This window comes from Salmo trutta, chromosome 6, assembly GCF_901001165.1.
Source record: "Salmo trutta chromosome 6, fSalTru1.1, whole genome shotgun sequence".
Classification (NCBI taxonomy): domain Eukaryota; kingdom Metazoa; phylum Chordata; class Actinopteri; order Salmoniformes; family Salmonidae; genus Salmo; species Salmo trutta.
The window spans coordinates 14,085,521-14,108,997 of NC_042962.1; the positions used below are offsets into that span (position 1 = coordinate 14,085,521).

General features: G+C 44.3%; 3 protein-coding genes across 4 annotated transcripts; 1 reads left to right on the forward strand and 2 right to left on the reverse strand.

Annotated features, from left to right (window-relative positions):
* Positions 1 to 2,253: 2,253 nt before the first annotated feature.
* Positions 2,254 to 7,757, reverse strand: LOC115195486 (G-protein coupled receptor 12-like). Of its 2 annotated transcripts, none has more exons than XM_029755375.1 (2): positions 7,514 to 7,757; positions 2,254 to 4,660 (listed from the first exon to the last, which is right to left on the reverse strand). In XM_029755375.1, the coding sequence occupies exon 2, from the start codon at positions 4,646 to 4,648 to the stop codon at positions 3,629 to 3,631; it is 1,020 nt and encodes a 339-aa protein (XP_029611235.1). In that variant the 5' UTR covers positions 4,649 to 4,660; positions 7,514 to 7,757; the 3' UTR covers positions 2,254 to 3,628. The 2 variants fall into 2 exon arrangements, with proteins under 2 accessions (XP_029611235.1, XP_029611236.1); XM_029755376.1 differs by lacking the exon at positions 7,514 to 7,757 and adding an exon at positions 7,387 to 7,466.
* A 3,750-nt stretch (positions 7,758 to 11,507) lies between these two features.
* Positions 11,508 to 15,832, reverse strand: LOC115195487 (ubiquitin carboxyl-terminal hydrolase 12). Its single transcript, XM_029755377.1, has 9 exons — positions 15,358 to 15,832; positions 14,225 to 14,305; positions 13,859 to 14,072; positions 13,470 to 13,705; positions 13,198 to 13,274; positions 12,998 to 13,081; positions 12,715 to 12,912; positions 12,547 to 12,625; positions 11,508 to 12,439 (listed from the first exon to the last, which is right to left on the reverse strand). The coding sequence occupies exons 1-9, from the start codon at positions 15,403 to 15,405 to the stop codon at positions 12,338 to 12,340; spliced, it is 1,119 nt and encodes a 372-aa protein (XP_029611237.1). The 5' UTR covers positions 15,406 to 15,832; the 3' UTR covers positions 11,508 to 12,337.
* A 248-nt stretch (positions 15,833 to 16,080) lies between these two features.
* LOC115195488 (60S ribosomal protein L21) lies at positions 16,081 to 18,504 on the forward strand. The gene is made up of 6 exons (XM_029755379.1): positions 16,081 to 16,154; positions 16,905 to 16,983; positions 17,180 to 17,241; positions 17,366 to 17,478; positions 17,927 to 18,077; positions 18,383 to 18,504. Exons 2-6 carry the CDS (start codon positions 16,917 to 16,919, stop codon positions 18,470 to 18,472), a joined length of 483 nt encoding a protein of 160 aa, XP_029611239.1. The 5' UTR covers positions 16,081 to 16,154; positions 16,905 to 16,916; the 3' UTR covers positions 18,473 to 18,504.
* Positions 18,505 to 23,477: the final 4,973 nt, after the last annotated feature.

Consider the following 23,477-nt stretch of genomic DNA (forward strand, 5'->3'; position numbering starts at 1 on the left):
AACCCCTCCAACCACATCTCAGTTCAATATGACACTTTACGGAGCAATTACACTGCACAACAATAGTTTAACATTAGATAAATATGTTATTCTAACAGAGAAGTACTGTACCATACCCACACACGAGTGGTTCCTTTGTCTACTCAATAATGTGAAGCCCTTGTTTTCACCTATGAAAGCTCATCGTGAACCATGAAAGATTGACATTACTGTACATGAGAGAACATTCATCAAACAAGCTAGGCCCGGTTCCATTTCAGTCCCTACCCCTTAGCTCATTGGTCTGGCAGATCCTCCAGGTTTGGGATAGGTGTAAGCAGTACTGTGACAGCACCATCTAACCCTCCAACGGGCTAAGCTGCTAAGTAAAGTGTATGCCATACTGCTTTCACCTATCCAGACTTTGCAGATCTGCCTAAAGAAGGGGGTGGGATTGGGGGGAAGGGGCTAGGGATGGAAAGGTAAACAGACTGTAAAATGACAATAAAAGGGGGTCAAATTTGATATCATTCGAATACGGTGCACCTGAGTCCCCCTTGGATCCTGCAGTAGGTAGCACCATACATGATGTCAGAACACCCCTATAATGATATGCATGCTCTATTTACAGAATCTAATTGGTCAACAGGATGCCATATAAAATAAACAATCATTTCTTTACCAATACACTCAGAAGAGGCTCTACAGCGCATTAAAATACAAGATACTTTAGATACATCATAATTCAGGTGAGACAACGCTGAGGAGAAAAAATATAGAGACTTTCAATAAATATAACAAAATAGATTATTCTTCAAAGGTAAAGGAGAGTGTTTTCTTGGTATTATTGTTTGTCTGTGAAGAGCCACCAGATCCTGTGATAACGATATAGGTTATTTTTCCATCAGTCACGTGACGTCATTGCCTTAACCCCTCACCTCGGCTCAGTCAGCCGCTGCACACGTACACCATACAGTACTATTTTTGCTTCTGCTATTCATTTCAACACATCCTTCTCGATTTCATTCCTGTGGTGGAATTTGTCACTTAACTCAGAAGGTCACTTCTCTCAGAATGATAGGAAGACAAGCAGACAATTTCCTCTGAGGTCAAAGGGTCACACTGGAAGTAAGTCCTCAGAGCCACTGTCCCCATGGAGACAGATATACAGGAGGTCTGTGCTGCTGATCACAAACCACCATACAAGCCATAGAAGTATAATGAACATTTTCCTTATTCACAGACGCTTAGGTTTACAACACTCTAAAACACTTCATAGGCAGATGCAACTGAAAACTTGTAAGATATTTTCTTACGGAGTCCAATTTCATTCATTGTAAGATATTGAATAAGACCATAGCCAGAGAATAGAGCAGTAGATTCAGAATAAAAAAAGGCAGTGACATTGTAATGACTAATGACAGAATACTGGGCGGTGGCAGTCAGTATCCTATCACATTCACATTTTCAAAAACAAAACACATAAATCAAGATCTGATTTCCCAGTTGGAGAAATCACATACAGCACAAGTCTTGGGAAGTTGAGTCCTTGTTTGGGCCTGGTGTATAAGGACTCTGCTAGGCATCGTAGAAGGGCTGTTGGTTGTTGTCGTCGTATACAAGTCATGCTGGACTTGGTCATGTTACTGGGGAGAGAGAGGCTGTTATTGCTGACAGAGTATTGCTATCGGTCCATGAAGTAACTAACACTTAGTTACTGCTGCGCGCTGATATGACGTGCTGATATGACGGGGCAGAATGAGGATCTGGAAGCGCTTAAGAACGTGTACCGTAAACTCACTCCACAGCTAGCTTGAAATATCACCGATGGAGCTACTGCCTTACATCCTTTTCGATAGCTCAAACGGTTGGTACGTTGTCAAGGAGGGTGATCGCGTGTGCTAGCAAAGTGTACATCCTGGGTTCGATCGTGCCTCGGTGTGAGCGAATCAGGAGCAATTGGCAAGCAGCTTGACGTCCTTAACACTGGCTAGGGTCAGGGGGAGGTGGGCATTTGTCAGCCAGGGTAAGGAAGTGGTTCCAGGAGGCAGGAGACATCCAAAGCAGGAACAACAAGACGTGTCACTGCTCTCTCCTTTCTTGCTATCCAAAGATCTGAACCAGACATTGTGCCAGGGTCTGTCACTTAGGAAATTGGTCATCTGGATATGGCCGGTCATCTGGATATGGCCAGTCATAGATGTGGTATAGGGAAAGAGAGGGGTTGGTTTAGGGTTCTATATTCTATATGAACATTATGAATTTCCATGATCATACATTTTTCTGATTGGCTCAGCATTCATAGATTATTGCATTCAGGTTTTCTGTTTTGCAACAGGATGAGGTTCAGAGTATCAGTTAGAAGACGTGAAGGTGGACTGCTGATGATGCCATTTTCATGAAAAAGGAAAACAAATATGATTGCTACTTTATATTTTAGAGTGCTTTTTAAATTCACAAACCATATATTAGGATAATGCCAAAGTATTAGGCCTGAGTGTGACTGACTGGTTTGATTATAACAGGTGGGGAGAGGGGAAGCGCTGAGTGATCGTGATGGTTTAGCCAACATGCCTAGGCCTGGCTATTAGGGGAAACGGTTTACATTAAAGCTCTATGCAACATGTAGGTTGAAGGTTGGGGTGAGGATCAGGCGTTTTCATAACCTTATGGACAGGCTAAGAGATCAAATGAATATAAAAATACATTCAGTTTCAACAACACCCTGCTGGCCTAACTGCAAACTGAGTCGCTTGGACAACCAACTGGATTCACAGAGGGAACATTTCACACTCTACATTCTAGAACAGTCAGCCTGCCTACCCAATGTGCCTGCAATGCCCAATGAATTAGGTATGATTAGTTGACCTGTTTATGTATGAAGAAGTGGAGGGACAAAACAGAGATATCAAAACTATCAAAGCCAGGCCTTACCATAAAATAAAGGCATTTGGAGGGTTAATGGTGCGTGCTACAGGTATCAGGGGACTTATCTTCCCGAGGCTGTTGTCACCTCTCAGAATGTAACTCAAGCAGAACATCATAATAGCCTACATTCTCACACGCTCAAGGGTGGGGGCTTTAAAGCCAAATAGGGAGAGATGAAGAGAGAGAAAGAAAAGTGGATGGAAGGAGGGAGGAAGGGGAAGATAGGCGCCCGCTCTCCACCTCCGTGGCTTGGTTTCTTTGCATGGAGTCTGTGTCGAACGCACTGCGCGCGGATCACAGCGCACCCGGGCTATTTTTAGCCTCCTGTGGTTATTTAGCTTTCAAGGCACGTTCAGAGTGCAGCAGCGAGACAAGATGCTTAAGCGCTCAGCCCGACTTCATCTTGTATGCATCTTGATAATCACCCCCCCTCTGTCATCACTCACTCCACTTCTCCTCCTCTCTTCCTCCTTCTCTGTCTTTTTGTACACACACACACAAGCCCTTTATCTGATGTGCGTAAAGTGGCACAATCTTTAATAATCTAATAATAATCTCTCAATCCTTTTGAGGAAAAAAGCCCACATCAGTAAAAGCGGCTAAAATTACTATGCATGCAGACCGTCCTTTCCAGCCATCTGCCTGAGCTCAGGCTGCCTGTCTGCCTTCCTCCCTCCGCCCAGGGCACCTCTCTCCTTCTCTCCCGGGGCCTGGGTCTGGGTCAGACGTGGCTGGGGGTCCGGGCCCTGTGGGCCACCCTGGCCGGTATACAGCCACAACACACCAGCCACAGAGCCTTCTGGATATCCTGGTTCCTGAAGGCATAGATCACTGGGTTGATGACTGAGTTGTAGGTGGCGGGCACCAGGGTGGCGTAGGTGTAGAGAGGCGGGTACGTGTAGTCGGCGACCAGGGAGTAGACGGTGAAGGGCATCCAGCAGGCGGCAAACGTCCCCAGGATGATGGCCAGCGTGGACACGCCATTCCTGGTTGTGACGTAGTGGGGCGAGGCGGACAGGAAGTGATGCTGCAAGGCAATCTGGTGGGCGTGGTGCATGACGATCTTACAGATCTGCACGTACAGCTGCAGCATGAGGCCAAACAGCAGGAGGAAGGATACGGACAGCACCGCCACGTTGTTCTTAGTCAGGGGCCGCACCACGCTGCACGTCGACTCCTCTGCCAGGCAGTTCACCCCCGTGACGGGAAGTAGGCCCAGACAGAGAGACAGGCCCCAGAGGAGGACCAGCATGGTGTAGGTGAAGGCAGCGGTGCGCTCTGAGTTGTAGGTCAGGGCGTAGTAGAGAGACAGGTAACGGTCTATGGTGATGGCCAGCAGGCTGAAGACGGAGGCTGAGAAGGAGGCCACCACCAGACCCACAGTCAGCAGCTGGGCCAAGTCAGACCTCAGCAGGTAGGCCAAGGTGAAGTGGAGCACCAGGCCCAGACCAGCCAGGAGGTCAGCCAGGGCCAGGCTGCCGATCAGCAGGAACATGGGGGCTCGGAGAGACGGGTTCTGCCAGATCACCAGTACCACCAGGGCGTTTTCACAGGCGATGAGGGTCCCTGAGGAGCACAGCAAGATGTCCCAGGGATTGACCAGGAGAGGGGGCAGCGGGGGGAAGGAGTCCATAGATGGGTAAGTGGCGTTGTCTGTGAATCCGTCTCCGCTGCTGGACCAGACACTGGGGTCAGAGGTCAGCCAGCTGGGGGTGACTGATGCCTCGTAGTCGTTGCTCATTTTGTCCCCCGTCTGGAAACACACACGCTATTATTATAAGAGATCACACACGCACACGTGAATCCATCCATACAAACACACATACACACACTACGTGAAATCACACACACACACTCTTCACTTAAGAAGCCACACAGACATGAGGGAGTGAAGATCATATAATCATAGAGGACTTTAGTATCCTGTAATCCATCTACTCACACAAACATGCACATTCCACTTGTAAAGCCTTATTTATTTTGAACAAGTATTTTGACACCTACCCTTTTTCCACATTTTGTTACGTTACAGCCTTATTCTAAAATTAATAAAAGTACATGTTTTCCTCACAATCGACACACAATTCCCCATAATGACAAAACAAAAACAGGTTTTTAGAATGTTTGCAAATGTATAATTTTCTTTTTTTTTTAAATACCTTATTTACATAAGTATTCAGACCCTTTGCTATGAGACTCAAAATTGAGCTCAGGTGCATCCTGTTTCCATTGATCATCCTTGAGATGTTTCTACAACTTGATTAGAGTTCAACTGTAGTAAATGTAATTGATTGGATATGATTTGGAAAGGCAGACACTTTTCTATACAGTGTCCAACAGTTGACGGTGGATGTCAGAGCAAAAACCAAGCCAAGAGGTCGAAGGAACTGTCCGTAGAGCTCCGAGACAGGATTGTGTCGAGGCACAGATCTGGGGAAGGGTACCAAAACATTTCTGCAGCATTGAAGGTCCTCAAGAACACAGTGGCCTCCATCATTCTTAAATGGAAGAAGTTGGGAACCACCAAGACTCTTCCTAGAGCTGGTCGCCCGGCTGAACTGAGCAATTGGGGGAGAAGGGCCTTGGTCAGGGAGGTGAACAAGAACCCGATGGTCACTCTGACAGAGCTCTAGAGTTCCTCTGTGGAGATGGGAGAACCTTCCAGAAGGATAGCCATCTCTGCAGCACTCCACCAATCAGGCCTTTATGGTAGAGTGGCCAGACGGAAGCCACTCCTCAGTAAAAGGCACATGATAGCCCTCTCGGAGTTTGCCAAAAGGTACGTAAAGGACTCTCAGACCATGAGAAACAAGATTCTCTGGTCTGATGAAACCAAGATTGAACTCTTTGGCCTGAATGCCAAGCGTCACGTCTGGAGGAAACCTGACACCATCCCTACGGTGAAGCATGGTGGTGGCTGCATCATGCTGTGGGGATGTTTTTCAGTGGCAGGGAGTCAGGATCGAGGGAAAGATTAACGGAGCAAAGTACAGAGAGATCCTTGATGAAAACCTGCTCCAGAGTTCTCAGGACCTCAGACTGGGGCAAAGGTTCACCTTCCAACAGCACAACGACCCTAAGCACACAGCCAAGACAATGCAGGAGTGACTTCGGGACAAGTCTCTGAATGTTCTTGAGTGGCCCAGCCAGAGCCCAGACTTGAACCTGATCGCACATCTCTGGAGAGACCTGAAAATAGCTGTGCAGCGACACTCTCCATCCAACCTGACAGAGCTTGAGATGATCTGCAGAGAAGAATGGGAGAAACTCCCCAAATACAGGTGTTCCAAGCTTATAGCGTCATACCCATGAAGACTGGAGGCAATAATCACTGCCAAAGGTTCTTCAACAAAGTACTGAGTAAAGGGTCTGAATACTTATGTAAATGTGATACATTTGCAAACATTTCTAAAAACCAGATTTTGCTTTGACATTATGGGGTGTTGTGTGTAGATTCATGAGTAATAATTTTTATTTAAGCCATTTTAGAATAAGGCTGTAACATAACAAAATGTGAAAAAAAGTCAAGGGGTCTGAATACTTTCCGAATGCACTGTAAATAACATCTCAAATGTATTGTGTCCTATCTGATACAAATTGAAACAACAACACACTATAACTTGCTGTTGTGGTATGGAGTAGCCTTGTGGTGCTTACCAATAGGCTCCATATAAAGTCTAATTAAATACTGTGAAAAATAATCAGTAAATGGATAATAAGTTAATAATAGGCCTAAATATGAAAATACAAACCATGTAATGGGAAGCCTAAAAGACATGCATCTTTACACTATGCACACATGCAGTATATACCGGGATGTTATTGATAAGCCTGTCTTCACCCAAACCTCTGATTGCCTGCACTCTTAGCGAAAAGGGTTCCAAAAGGATTCCTTGGCTATCCCCATAGGAGAACTCTTTCGAGTTCCAGGTAGATCCCTCTGTGGAAAGAACCAACATCGGCTCTTCAAAGGGTTCTCCTACGGGACAGCCTAAGAACCGTTTTAGGTTCTAGATAGCACCTTTTTTCTAAGTGTGGGGACTGATAGGCCTATCAATAACATTCCAGGTGTTCTGCCGAAAATCTCCCCCCTGCCAGAAATCCCCCCCTTCTAATTTCCTTGATTTTGTGGCTAGAGTCAGGCGCGGGCGCTGAAGGGGGGGGGGCGGGCGCCATACAAGCTAGAACCGCCACCTACACTTGAAACAAATAGCCAAACCGAAAACTGCAGAAAAAAATGCTTTCTGCTTCTAAGATCAGTGAAATGTAGGCTGAACTGACAACGGAGTGAAGAGCAGAAAGCTCAACTAGCAAGCAAGTCGCATCAATGAAGAATGCGAAGGGGGGGATAATTCTGGCAGGGGGGAGATTTTCGGCACAACATCGGTACCGGTTATAACTCACACCATCAAGTATCTGTTTTGCAATAACGCAAAACAGACGCTTTCCGGATCCTAGTCCTTTGTAGCCCTCTCATACCTTCTCATTAGTATCACCATTAATGTTTTATCATCTATGGTTCTTCTAAATGCACTGCCATGTTGCAGTAACAATAGCCCGCCCGTCCATTCATTCATCCATTCATCTACCGCTATCCGCAGCCTACCTAGACTCTGATGTTCGGTCTAGGAAAAAGTGCGTCCTTGCTGTATTTCCATGATACGCAATTGATAACGTTGGCGGCAGGTGCGGCAGTAGCATCGGGGGATGGGTCTTTGCTGCTCTGAGTCCCAAACGGGCCAGACTCGGAGACGGGTCCTGTTTGTTCAATAGGATACCCCCTACCGGAGGAAGAGGCAGCAACAGCTCAATACCAGGAGGACTTATTCCTGTCTGCACACACTGCTCAAGGACAGAGACAGACAGGAGTGTGGTGCGCAACTCTCTGCGTGTGTTCGTGAATGGCGTACCGGACACCCCTGTGGGTCATCGGTCTATAATATATATATATATATTATCAAAATAATATAAATTATTATATAAATTATCAAAATAATGTATTATATATATATATATATATATATAATAAATTATTTTTACAGTAACCCTGCAAAAAAGTATTCATAAACCTTTTTAATTTCTATATGTAGCCTAGTAGGAAGCTAAGTATTTGTTTCTTGGGCTTCAAGAATGTGACTGATCAAAGTGCCTTAAGCTTTGAAAAACATATAGGCCAATTGAACTGATTGAAAGTAAGGGGACATCCGTAAACAAATTCTGTAGAAAAGGCTACACTGGCGCCAGTTCAATAAGTGGAGTTTTTGTGTTCAAAGCGCATTTCAGACTGAGAGCATAATGCTTCGTTCTAAGGTAGTTCTTTATGAGTTTAGTTTAGAAAATGATCTCTCCGGAGAAGCGACAGTTAGAGAGATGGTTAAAAACAGCTTGATTGCCAATGCAACATCAAAAACTGGGCAGAAGGGAGTGGTGGTTCAATCCCAGCAGTTCTGAAACATCTTTAATTGAGCCTCTCGCATTCTCCTTAACAACATCTGTTTCAACACGTTACAGAAATATATTCATTGTAGGCATATATGAAGTTCTGGGACAGGTCGTCCAGTTAACTGGACAGCCAATAAATTGGAAGATGCAAATATCAACAGTCCCTTATCTCTGGTATATGTAGTCATGCATCATTCAAGACTAAGTTTAAATTGTGTGCAGCTTAATGCACATATAATTCACAAATGAATGTCTCGGGAGGATTTAAGAAGACCAGGGGAGTATTTCAAGTTAGATTTAATTTACCTTGATTGCAGCCCATTTGTGTAGTTCAAAAATAAATAGTGGCTAAATGTATGGCTACGTTTTCCTCATTGTTTGACTATTTTCTGTGTAATTTGTATAAAAAATGTAGAAATAGCAGTTTAATATCGGCTAAATACGGTATAGCTATAGATAATAGGCTACACTGCGTAATTAAACAATCCATACTAAGCTAGTGTTTTGAGGGTGGACTGTAGTATTTGGCATTAGTAGACGGGTTTTTGCGAAACAACTTTCTATCCAAGCTGGGAGAAGGCGCGAGGATGGCTCATGTCATACAGGTTCAGGTAGGCTATACAGGCGCGAGGATGGCTCATGTCATACAGGTTCAGGTAGGCTATACAGGCGCGAGGATGGCTCATGTCATACAGGTTCAGGTAGGCTATACAGGCGCGAGGATGGCTCATGTCATACAGGTTCAGGTAGGCTATACAGGCGCGAGGATGGCTCATGTCATACAGGTTCAGGTAGGCTATACAGGCGCGAGGATGGCTCATGTCATACAGGTTCAGGTAGGCTATACAGGCGCGAGGATGGCTCATGTCATACAGGTTCAGGTAGGCTATACAGGTTCAGGTAGGCTATACAGGTTCAGGTAGGCTATACAGGCGCGAGGATGGCTCATGTCATACAGGTTCAGGTAGGCTATACAGGCGCGAGGATGGCTCATGTCATACAGGTTCAGGTAGGCTATACAGGTTCAGGTAGGCTTTACAGGACAGTTGAATAATTCGTTTGCTTTGGATCGAACATTTATTTTACAATATGCAATGTTTTCAACTTTAAAGATGAATTTCCAACTTTAAAGATGAACTATGCAAAAAAAATAGTTTGCCTATTTTCAGTTTATGTGACAAAACAAGCAAGTTTCGTGTAGAGAATCGTTGTACCATCAAAACCAAAATTGTATTTTCAGATGTTTTGAAGCTGGTGTTCAAAACCGAAAGTAAAAGATGCAAAAGGTAACCTAAGCACGGGAAGCATATAAATAGCGCATATAGACCAGATAACCTAGTGGTTAGAGCCTTGGGCTAGTTTCTGAACGGTTGCTGGATCGAATCTCCGAGCTGACGAGGTAAACATCTGTCGTTCTGCCGCTGAGAAAGGCAGTTAACCCACTGTTCCCCGTGCGCCGAAGAAGTAGATGTCGATTATGGCAGCCCCCCACACCTCTGATTCAGAGGGATTGGGTTAAATGCGGAAGACACATGTCAGTTGAATGCATTCAGTTGTACAACTGACTAGATATCCCCCTTTCCAGATCTACCGCTTCTTAGACTTGCTTTCAATGAGAATGACATATCTATAATTCACATTTCTATGTGAATTTGGTTGCCCAAAAAGTTGCTTGTTGCAGCTTTAGTTACTGAACAATTAATCACATTTTTGCCGCCAGCCAGCAGTCTAAATAATGGCAGCCTTGTGACACCTTGTATAGTTTTGTGAAATGTTAGGCTTAACATGTGAAAATGAACTCTGACCTTGCAGGGGTCCATAGAAACTGCATTAGGCCAATGCCAGTGTCTTCCTCTTTTTTTAAGTGCAGGGACGGGTTATGGTTGGTTACCTGAGTGTGGTACCATTTCCATTTCCTCCAGATGTGTGAGACAGGGCTGGGGTTAATTCTGACTTGGACTGCAAATTGCTCTTTAATTCCAATTCAATTGAATTTTAATTGGCCACACCCCAAAGTAAAAATTATTTTAATTGAAATTGAATGAAAGGAAGTCGAATTTAATTAATTTGACATCATGTAGCCTATGGTTACTAATACTATTTAACATAAGGTTGAAACGTTACATTTTTTAAACTCATTAGTGGTCACATTCTAAGATAATGTTGGGGGTTGTCTATAATAAAAAATAAAAAAATATCTGAAAAAAATAGATTTCCCAGAATGCATTAGATCAAACACTGCAGTATGGAAGGGAACAATCTAACATCTCATGACAAGGAAAAATACGTATTTGAATTATAATCAAGATAGTATGCTATTTGAAATGGTATGTGTATTCATTGCATTAATAAGTGGCATATCTTTTTGATAAGATTTGTCAAATGAATGAGCCTTTCATGTTTCACATCTCAGTTGAATTGGTTTGAATTAAATTCTACTTCCTTCAATACAAATTGAATCCATTTTAATGATGTGACCAGTGAAACTTTGCATCTTGAAAGTCCAATATCTTGAAAAATGTAACTGCTAACATGCAAAATATTTTGGGACCATATCAACAGTGGACTAATAAAAATACCAACATATATGTTTTTGTTGATTTTCCCTTTAATTTGTTTTCTTCAGTTCTATAATGATGGCATGTAGTTTTGATGTGGAGAGCTTCTCTCCACTTCCTAGCCCCCTGTGGATTGCTATTCTGGGCGTCTACTCTAACTACAATCTGTGTCAGCCACCACCACCTCCCGATTCTCTTCTGTCTGCCCTCATCCCACTATTCTAAACCACTCTCAGTTTCTCTGTGCTTGAGGGCCTTCGCTTTCAATCTTCCATTAATGAAAGGAAATACATTTGCAATATATTCCCATTGAGTAATACACTCAGATCAGTGAGAGTATTTATTCAGATGTCTCTGTAGGTGGCTAGTCTCCTACAATGAGCTGCCCTAGCATAATCTAGCCCTGTTGTTGTTGTTAAGGCAACAGTGGGTGGGCTAGGCTGCAGCATCATGACTGGAGGTGTGAATGGATTAAAAATAGACTGCTATTGTGTTGTTGCAGTATGAACCTGTAGTGATCAGGTACAACCACTGAGGGGCAGTGCTGAGTAGAGATGAGTCATCAGTGTGCACCAGGAACCTGTTTGTTACACACACACACACTATTTATTAGCTTTTATTAATTTTTCTTTAAAACAGAAAATGAACATTTCACAATGACCATTTCTCAAGCAAACCCTCACATAAACCTTTCCAACACCTACAAAAAGGTATCAAAAGTGCACCATAGTGTCAATACATGTTCTTCTCAAGGTCTTACGTTTTTTCCCCCCTATGATAATATCATCTTATTCTTCTCATAATATTTATACAAATACCACATTTTGTACACGGTAGAAATACACGACCCAAACGTCCCACACTTGGAACACTCGCCTCCACCCTCCTACTTCATGCAGTAAACTGGTCTACTCTGACTGGGCCCCAGCCAGGCAACAAAGCAGTGTTACAGTCTGAGGGAGTGTGCAGACGCCTGGCCGATATTACAACACATGAATCATTAAATACCCACTCACCCCACCCAAACACTCATGCTATAACTAACACCTCCTTGCCAAAACCTCTGTACAACCCTCATTAAACACCTTTCAAACTCACAAAACTTTGATACAACATCCACTGATCCTTTGACAAAACTCTCCCCTGTAGCTGCATCTCCAGCCTAAGTAACAGGGTGTGTGGGGGAGGTAGGACGGGAGGGAGGGGCTAGGACGGGAGGGAGGGGCTAGGACGGGAGGGAGGGGCTAGGACGGGGGAACTGACTCCGAGGCTGAGCTGCAGTAGATCCATATACACAGGTTTGAATGACACCTGTGCAGGTGTGTGACCCCACTGAGGGTATACACTAGTATGGTCCATTATTCCCACTGCTGAGGCACTGGGCTTTTCTCCTCCGCTCCAATGGGAGGCGCTGTCCTCTCCAGGGCCAGTCAGTCTCTGGACTGGTAGAAAAGGATGTAGCCTGACTCAGAGTTCTTGGAGATCTCAGAGGTGAGGCCGTAGAACTCCTCTATGGCCTGGGCGTCTATCTTCTGCAGAGGGAAGGAGAGACGACATGGATCAGTGGGGTCGCACAAAACACAAGGGCGCACACATGTATGTTCTCCCGCACGCACGCACAGGCACACGACTAGCTTACCTCTACAATGTCGTCATCAAACAGCAGCCAGAAGTCGTGACTCTTCACAATGGCGATGTAGTGTCCTCGGTTTGGGCCACTGAAAACAAGACAACGCAGTCATGAACACACGCACTCTTTATGGTCAGTTGGGATACTTTTAGACAACCTTGTAGACACAATACTGACCTCCCACAATGCACCACGACAGCGACCAGGTCGTAGAGTCTCTCAGGATTGGTTGCGTCTCCTGAGGTGTTGAAGAGGCGGAGCTCCAGAGGGAAGACGACGCGATAGGACAGCTTGGTGTAACGCTGCAGCTGCTCCATGTACTTAAACCTCTTCAGGTGTAGAGCCAGGATCATAGGCAGCTTCTTCACACGCATCCTGGGGACACACACACAATACCTTATAGTAGCGATAAAAACTTATCAAAGAATACTTTAATGTCCACAACACTGCCAACACTGACCTTTTGTGTGCCTCCTGTTTGCTTCTACATTCTTCACAGTAGTACTTATACTCACTGCAGAGAGTCTCTGTGTTACTAAACCCCCTGGAGGGAGCAAAGGAGAGAGAGGTCATGGTACTTGGAGTCACATGGAGGAAGAAGCAATGCACAGGTCAGTCAGTATGTAATGTGTTAGTGTAGTTAGGTGTTGTAGATGTTACCTGAGACAGTGTGTGATTGAGGTGTTCTGTTCCACGTCCACTGACAGGTCCAGGAAGTCTTCGTCTTTGCTGCTGATCTGTAGGGAGAAAACAACAGCATCCTGTGATGACTAGAGCCAGATAAATACATAATTCAGCCTATCTTCATGCCAACAGAACTTGAGCCTGCCTTCTCTCTATAGCGTATCACAGACAAGTATTGCATCCTGCTGACCACAACAACAGGGACGTCACTAGTTGACATGGGGAGTCAGACTCAAGACGGTAGGTACCGTTTCGCAGGTGAGGCAGCGGGTCTCGTTGGTGAGGGTTCCCTGGAAGATCTCATGGACCCAGGTGGAGGGGGGCGGGGCGTTGCTGTTGTGGTTCTGGGAGTCGAGCGAGCCATTGGCTAGACGGCCGTTGGTCTTGTCCTGCTTCCTCTCCTCCTGCAGCAGGTCAGCGATGGTGTTGAGCAGGTAGTTCAGGAACTCATGGGCATCCTGTTGCATGTAGTTGTCGAACAGCTCTGCAGAGGTAGAGGAGAGGGAACAGGGGAGAGTGTCAACCTCATCCGTCTTACTCCTGCCGTAAAAATGTCCACACCCACAAAATGTTCAACCATCCACTTCTTCCTCTATTCCCCCCTTCCTGAACTGCAAGCATACTACCTCCCGCTCACCATTCTCCTTGCGTAGGCGCGTGATGAACTTCTTGGGTGGTATGACTCCCACCTTCCTCTTCTGGTTGGCAATACTGTGGAACAGGTCGGCCAGGCAGGTCAGCAGGTTCTCCTTGCGTCGGGGCTGGCTGCGGTAGGCCAGGATCTTCTCCCGGAATGGACGGCAGAAGTACAGAGCCTGTAGCACCGAGTTACAGTAGCAGGTGTTCCCAAACTGCATGGAGGGGGAAATACATGAGGAATACAGAGAGTGAGGCTGAGAGCTGGATGCACACCGATTTTAACCATCTATATGCAGAAGGCACATGTGATCTGTAACACAGATTATGCAGACATGTACATGTGAACTACGGCACTCTCACTTACGTTGACCAAGCCGAAGTAGTGCTCGTTGACAGGGAACTGCTCTGAGCCAATCTCTTTCTCCAGAGCGGAGGCATTGGCGCCCTGGAACACAGAAACAAAATGCAGATATTTTTTTGCATAGGTCTATGTGAGTGTGTATCAATGCTATTTCATATCCAATGCCTATGGCTGTCAGGGGGAGTGCCATTCTTTGATAATGGAACATGATTGACATAAGCTGCTGTGCAAATGCACCGCAAACAGGATTTCCTGAGTAGACCTACATGGCCGGAGGTCGGTTATGAACACAAAAAAAATACACAAAACAAAAACCCAATGCATTATCCAAATGAATTACGTCTGACAAGTTTGCCACACTAAGGGGTTAACTATCTTTGCAAGACACGGAACAACATGTCAGTCTTGTCGAGCAATTTAACACGCAGCAGATCATGTAGTCATCCACTGTGTTCCAGAAACAGCTCAAAGTGGTTTGGTTTTCAGGACGATAACTCACTGTATCATCCATCAGTCACAACATTGTATCACCGTAGTTAACTACAGCTAACTATCTGGAAAAGTTTACTACCTAAATTATCATTGACATCCAGGAAAAGTACAGGTGTGAGCAAATGTATTTTCCAATTGTGACCATAAACTTTGTTAGATTTGACAATGAACTATGGTGGTTGTGTCCAAATGCCTTGACACCCACACTGCTTTACTGCAAAATGAATGTGTAAGCTAAACGCGGTAACTACAGCGGTGCTGAAGACGCAGAACTATGCGGTGCGGTCAGTAGGTCACATTGTGGGCGGATATGAGCACAGCATTTGATTTGTTGTTTTCACTAATTAAATGTAAGATCATACATAAACAGCTACTATATAACAATATAGACCTACGCTACGATATTAACGTTGCTATCTTAGATAGCTAGGCTAACTAAAGAACGTGAAACGAAAACAAGATTGTCGTGTCAGTGAAGCTACTTAGCTAACGTTAGCTAGCTAAGAAAAGTGACTGGGTAGCAACGGGAAAGTAGAAGATTTTAACCATCTTCCCTGCCACGCAATATGGAAACAACACAACCGCAGTTGTCATGCCATCCTCAACATCACTTTACATTTGTGTAGTAGATGTCATTTACTCACCATGGTACAAAAAGAGGCAAATTTGGAAACTGTCATTAGGATTTCCATTCGCCCAGCGCCATCTTCCACCCAATCACCGCGCGGAGGCGAGGAGGACCCTCATGAGGGCCCACTGCTGGACTGGCGATGCGAGCTCCGCTTGGTCTTAGCGCCGGGCTAAAACATATCCATCCGATGTCCATGTTCTGTGGCGTACATAAATATGAAACGCACACATATGCCCACACGTGCAATTCTGGACACAGCTGTGTAGAGATTGACGACTGTAATCAAATGTCAAACCAGAGTCAAGCTCACTGAATCTTTGATCAGGCTAACGTTAACTTTTGAAAACGAGAATCCAATTTACTTGTGTAGCTAGCTACAGTATATAACTAGCTATACAGCTAGCAATCTGCCACGATCAGCAGTTCATAAATAAAATATTTAGATTAGGCACATGTACAACAACATATGCATTTCTCCCATTCATTTTGCAAACAAAAGTTGTAGCTTGCTATCAGATGAGTCGTTTACCACTCAGTTCACTGACATGACGCTTCAGAGTGCGTCAACACTCCAATAGGAAGTCAAATATTATCTGATCTGAAATCATCATTTTACCCAACCCCTGTGGGAGTTTAGTCATTACGGTATTAAAATCAAAACTGACATTAGATCAGCGCAAAGGGGACAAATTCAATGGTATTTTTATTCAGGCAATATGAAGGCACCCCTGAATTCTATTTCAGAAGGAGGAGTTTCGGGGCCTTCAATCTCTCTTTTCGCTGTACCCGCCATCTTGCGAGTAAACGGGGGTAAGATGTGTTCTGTTTTTACAGCCCGTGAAAGCATAAAATCTCGTTGTATATGTATGTAAAGACATTGATATAAGTATGTTAAAGCATACTCTACATATGAGGCCAGAAATAATCCGTTAACGAATGTCTATATGGCATATATTGGCATGATTAATGAATGGGGTAGCAGCGTGGCTTCACATGTGGGCCTAGCCACTGCAGTGTTCGCTAAATTAGCCGGTTTTTAGGAATTTAAAATGGCATAGCCAGACAGCAAATATGTCATGACCTGTAAAATAACTGTCACATTGAAGCAAAGTTATTCTGTCAATCAGGGGAAATGAAGCGCTATCGGTTTTGGATAGTTTGCGAGATAATTAGCTTTAGCTAGCTCTGTGTCGTAAATCTTGTATTTTGACTGACGTTGCAGTATTTTAAATGTCCCCTTGTAATTTTTAATTAGAAACGTTATAGTAACTAAGCTACCGGTGTGTAGTTTGTCTTTGCAGTCAAGTTAACTTTGTCAACAGATTGCAGTTGTCAGGTGACGGTTAGTCAGACCAGGGTATTTATTATAAGCTAACTAGCAAAATGTCAGACACGGTTTAATTACGTTTTTGTATGTGACAGTAATGCATCCATTGACTTGACTAAATCAGTCTACATAATTCTCAGCCACCCTTGTAACCATACATTTTACAGTCACTGTAATAAATGATTTATACTTTGCCATTGGGTTTCTCTGACATTTGAATATCCATGTTCCAGTAATCAGGCATCATGACCAACACAAGAGGCAAGAGGAGGGGGACGAGGTACATGTTCAGCCGGGCCTTCCGCAAGCATGGTGAGTTCATATCAGAATGACTGAAGATCTATTGGAATGCCTTAGGTCACTTTAAGTTTTTTTAAATAAGTAACTCAAGGTTAGGGATGTTTCTGACATGAATCCACACTGGAGTAGCCATCATTGGTTACTCTTGAGTCCATCTTAGAATGGAGTTTTGGTTGGCTGTGTATAATATATGTACTTTGTTCCTCAGGCCCCATTCCCCTGTCTACATACATGCGTATCTACAGGAAGGGAGATATCGTTGACATCAAGGTAGGCTTTCGTCCACCTTTCTAAGTGTTTACTGGTAGTGACTGCACTTACATTGAATTAGTTATATTTTTCTCTTTGGACTTCCCCCAAACAGAATTCTTAAGATTGTGAATGTCTCCTCCAGGGTACAGGTACCATCCAGAAAGGAATGCCTCACAAGTGCTACCACGGCAAGACGGGTAGAGTCTACAACGTAACCCAACATGCTGTTGGCATCATTGTCAACAAGCAGGTCAAGTAAGTACAATGTGTTGAGGGGTATGTCAAATTGTCACTATCCGTTTACTTTCCAGCTTGGCCATGGGATGCTCTTTCTTATATTGGAGTTGCATTTGATTTCTTTGTAAAGGAAGGTTTATGTTTGCAGAAGTCTGTTGCATCTGAACCCCATCTTCACTTTGAAACCAGGGCTGACCTAAGTGGTCATTCACATGGGGGACAGTATTTGTCCTTCAGCACCCAGCCAAGTACTTACTGTATGTTTGAACTAGGGTTGTTGGAGACACTTTAAAAAAACAGATTATTTCGCCATTCATTGGAAGTGTAATGTTTTCTGTTAAGTCATGATGTCAATTAATTTGTTTACATGTCATAGGTAAGTGACCAGTAGCCTCTTGTATGTTTTGCAGGCCACGTCTCTGAATTTTATTTCCGAGCTGAAAGCCATGTCCCCTTCTCTCTGTAGGGGTAAGATCCTGGCCAAGAGGATCAACGTGCGTATTGAGCATGTGAAGCACTCTAAGAGCAGGGACAGCTTCCTGCAGCGCGTCAAGGAGAACGAGAAGAGGAAGGTGGAGGCCAAGCAGAAGGGCACCTGGGTGGAGCTGAAACGCCAGGTATGGAGAGCACATTTACCTGGGCCATTAGCAGTAATGTTTAAATGCTCTGTGTCCTGTACACCCTCCAGGACCATGTTTGTCACTGTTCTACATAAACAGTCCAGATTGAAGATATAAAATGGACACTAATGCTGATCTAGTGAAATGTTGTGTAAATACAGTTCTGTTGCTTGGTTGACACATTCTGTAATGTTAATTCAGCCATGTCATTATTTCTAATACATTGTCCTTTAAATTGTTTGTATTTGAAGTAGTGCGTCTCATCTATACATTTGTCCTTTCCTCCTGGTCTCCCCCTGCAGCCCACGGCTCCTCGTGACGCCCGCTTCGTCAGCACCAAGGGCAACGAACCCCAGCTGCTGGAGCCCATCCCTTATGAGTTCATGGCATAATTGCTGACCAAAATAAAAATGTTTATACACAATGATTTGTGTGGACCTGAGTCTCTTATGCATGCACACATGGATGCATTACACCATGGGTTAGTCATTATTACTGCATGTCAAAGACTGGGGGAGAGAAAGTGGGAAGATTGAGTGTTTAGTTATAATGTAGCGTCTAACCAGGGAGACCAATATTGCTGCTGTCGTTCAGTGATGATTCTCCTCCATTGATCACTCAGAGTGAAGTGAAATGAAATGCTATTTCTATTTCACCGACGAGCACAACAGTCTCAAAGTACACTAAGAATACTACACTTGAGTTACCCAATCCCAAAAATGTACATTTGCAGTCAATCGCTTGCCCAAAATAAAGCAGACAATCTGGGGTATATTGACTAGAATAGCTTGGACATGTTGTGAATGTGTCAATGTACACCTGATTTGTGCCAAATTATCAATCTACTTGCACCATTTTGAACTTTGCACCCTGTTCAATGTTACCCTTGAATGTCTGTTGGAATACCAGTCAGTCCAGCAGAGGGCAATGTGCACCAGGATAAGTGCTGTGTTAAGACTGAGCTGCGATAGGCCGCTTTGGTTTTCAATGTGAGCAATTACATTCCTGTGACTGAATACCTAGGTACCAATAAGCATGCTGATGAACAGATACTGGGATTATATTTCCAGAGAAAGCAATGCACTATACGCTGATTGTGTCCTAGATGACTCTGGCTGTGACTCCACTCTTGGAAGATGGGAGAGAGGGATTCAAAATAAACATTTCCAGATCACACATGCATATTTCACACCTGCAGATGTGAAATAGGACAAATATAAGCACCTTCCAAATTATGAGTAGAGAACACTACTGATTTGACAGTTTGAGCACCAAATGTCCTTCAAGTACAATCATAGCATTCGCTGAGAATCAATAGTAGAGTATACATTGCATGCATTGTTCTTCATTCAGGTGTTACATCTTTGGTTATCTGACCATGCAGTCGCACTGTTGTGTTTGTGTGTGTGACTGTGTACTCTGTGGTTGGTGTGTGTGTGTAGTGACCACCCCTGTCGTATCTTGACGTGTGCTGTTTAATCAGTGGAGGCTGAATGGCTGACTGGATATCTGACAAACACTATGTTATCTCATCCCACCTCAGTACTTTACCCAATATTTACTCCAATTAGACTAGTTTCCTGAGATGGTAGCAGCAGCTGGAAGGGTTATAGTAGTGTAGAGAGGAAGAGCACAAACTGACTCTCGAGTGTTTAAAAAATGTTCAGGTATAATGAGGCATATTGTGAATTTAAGATATGACAATTTATCACTTTGCTTTTTGAAATGTCCAGTACAAAGGACATTTCTTGATAACAACTCACTTAACTAGTCCTGAGATATTCACTTACTAGAAACAATTTGAATATCAAACTCACAAAAATTGTAAGTAATAATTACACACACTTCTTTTAAAATATACTAATTTTGACTCCAGATATTTTTTTAAGAACCAGGAAAATGTAGTGGTCAATATCACAACCCCACGCGTGATATCATTGAAAATTAAATCATAGAATGTCCTTCCAAAAGGACAACCGGACTTAATACAGTGGCATGTATGGCCTCAGAGATACGGAATTAAAACGGATGTCCACTAGAGAACAAAAATAAATACCTGGGTCTCGGGAGGCTGTATAACCCTCTGTTATCCTTAGCTGTCTCCCTAAGGGCAGAAGGTACAGACACCTGCCTTATCAAACTGGTGTAATAAGTCTCCAACAAGCTGAACGAACACAAGCTGGGGTTACACATGAACCCAAAATCAATGTGATCAATCATCAAGGCACATCCAAATCCTTGCTTATTGATCAATATAGACTACATTGAGGCCTGGGTGTTGTATAGATAACAGTATGGTGTTTGGACCTACTATTTCACCTATCTTTCTTTCCTCATAGTGATATCAGTCCTGCCAGATAGAATATACAAGGAAATGACAAATAGTGTGAGAGAAATAAGGAGACTTCCAGAAACTTGTATTGCTATCCATGTGGGTACTGGAAATCCCCACAAGGATACTAAAACAAGGAAAATTCTCCCTCATGGGGACATTTCCCAGGTCCCCACGAGGACAAAGGCTATTTTAGGTTTAGGGTTATGCAAAAGAGGATTTTGATTGGAAATACATGTTATGTCCCCACAAGGATAGTCAAACATATGCTGTGTGTGAATCTGCTGTCACAGACAGAACAGGCCTTCATCTGGAGCGCTGACTCATGGGAGTTACTGATTGAAGGAGGAAAAAGTAAACAGGGACAGTGAGTGAGGAGAGAGAGAGCGGAGGGGGAGCGTGAAACAGGACTTGTGGGTAAAAGCAGTGGATTACTATGTGCTCCTTAATCACACACATTTGACATACAGATTGAGGCTGTCAACTCAGCCAGCAGCCCAGAGCAGCCATATCGACCCTGTCTGTCACACATTAACCACAGAAACACACACCACTGGTGGACGGTGGAGAGCAGAAGCCTCACAAACACACCCCACTGGTGGACGGTGGAGAGCAGAAGCCTCACAAACACACCCCACTGGTGGACGGTGGAGAGCAGAAGCCTCACAAACACATCCCACTGGTGGACGGTGGAGAGCAGAAGCCTCACAAACACACCCCACTGGTGGACGGTGGAGAGCAGAAGCCTCACAAACACATCCCACTGGTGGACGGTGGAGAGCAGAAGCCTCACAAACACACCCCACTGGTGGACGGTGGAGAGCAGAAGCCTCACAAACACACCCCACTGGTGGATGGTGGAGAGCAGAAGCCTCACAAACACACCCCACTGGTGGACGGTGGAGAGCAGAAGCCTCACAAAAACACACCACTGGTGGACGGTGGAGAGCAGAAGCCTCACAAACACACCCCACTGGTGGACGGTGGAGAGCAGAAGCCTCACAAACACACCCCACTGGTGGACGGTGGAGAGCAGAAGCCTCACAAACACACACCACTGGTGGACGGTGGAGAGCAGAAGCCTCACAAACACATCCCACTGGTGGACGGTGGAGAGCAGAAGCCTCACAAACACATCCCACTGGTGGAAGGTGGAGAGCAGAAGCCTCACAAACACACCCCACTGGTGGACGGTGGAGAGCAGAAGCCTCACAAACACACACCACTGGTGGATGGTGGAGAGCAGAAGCCATATGGGATGATATATCGACAGACATCAGACTGTCTCTCTCTTCCAATTCACAATGTTTCCATGATATCATGTTGTTCTCTCAACCCTGCTAGTTTCATCTCTCTCTCAGTTCTCTTTGTCTCTGGCCTGATTACACAGAATGCACTGTATCTCTCTAGGTGATAGTGGACAGATAGGGTCTTTCTTCCACCTTCACTTGCCAGGAGTGGTTATCAGTGTAGACCATGGCCACACACAGATACAGACCCCGGGTTATCGATCCAGTCCCCTGTCAGTGAAGGGACTGGGACAGTCGGGGACCGGACGTGGAGGTGGAAAGGCTGATAACGATGGCGGCCGACAGAGGCCGGGTGACCTGAAGCGTGGAGGGAGCAGAGGTACGGCCCTGGGGTTCTCAATAGGCCTCATTCAGAGAAGCCATTCTAAGATTTCACACCAGATCATGGTACATGCATGGTAGTTGGTCTCTAATCGTTTGGTAATGTACACACCATATTGGATTGAAGATTTGTGTCAAGCTTTCCTGAATTCACAACTCAAGTATCCTTGTGGAAACATAGTATACTGTTAATCCAATTAAGTCTAAATAAAGAGCAGTGTCATAGAATTGGGAGTGAGTTGAACTGTCAACAGGATTGGAGGAGTCTGGTTTGAAGAGCATCACATTGGGACAGAGCAGTAGAATGAAGACTGGGTTGTGACTAAATCACACCTATCATAGAGCAATATGGAGGAGGTTGATAAGATCACGATTAGGGCTGTAAATGTAACGGGTGTGTGAAGACTGGAGACAGACAGTCGCTCAGCTCAGACTACAATCGCGCACACACACACACCACAGACAGAAGATAGCGATGCACAGTGTCAGGAGCCTGCGTGACAGTTTTAAAGCCTACAATCAATCAGAAACAGACAAGCTCAAAGACCTGAATTGCAACAACTGCTGTTCAGTAAAAATGATCAATGACTAGTCTAGTCTACTGAATTCACCAATAACAGATAGGACTAATCTAGGTCTTGGAAATCAGAGCCAGAAACCCAATCACATCCATTTACAAGAGGCTATTTTGCCTCAATCTCAAGCAGTAGCCTATTTCATAGTAGGCCATGAATGTAAGTTTAAAGCTGCAATATGTAACTTTTTGGATGACCCAACCAAATTGACATAGAAATGTGGGTTATAAATCTGTCATTCTCATTGAAAGCAAGTCTTAGAAGTGGTAGAGCTGTTCTCTGTGTGCTATTTCTGTCTTTTACTTTCAATTTTGTACACCAGCTTCAAGCAGTTGAAAATACAATATTTTGAGTTCTAGAAAATATATTTCACAGCCGTTTAGACAGTACAATGGTTCTCTACACCATACTTGCTTGTTTTGTCACATAAACTGGAATTATGTGAACTATTTGAATTTTAGCAACCAGGAAATGGCGGTGCGATTTCTGCATAGTGCGTCATTAATTAACCCATGAGGATTGATAGCGGACTCTAATGCCCAAAAACCTGTTGTGTCATGGGCAGTGCCATTGGACTTTCACCATTTTGTAAGTAGTCAACTGGGTGGGACTTCCTATGAGTTAAGGAAGGATCACATAATTCCATCCAGGTCAGCGGGATCAGCCAATTAATTATACTCATTAGCAAACATTTCATAACTGCAGGTGGCAGTAAATCGCCAACCTTGGCTTTATACCTGTACCTGCCTTTCAGTTTGTTTACCAACTCATAGAAGTAGTAGAAGAAGAAAATGGACTACTTCAAAATGGAGATGGCCTCAATTGGGCTGCCCATGCTCTCACATATGCCATAACCAGA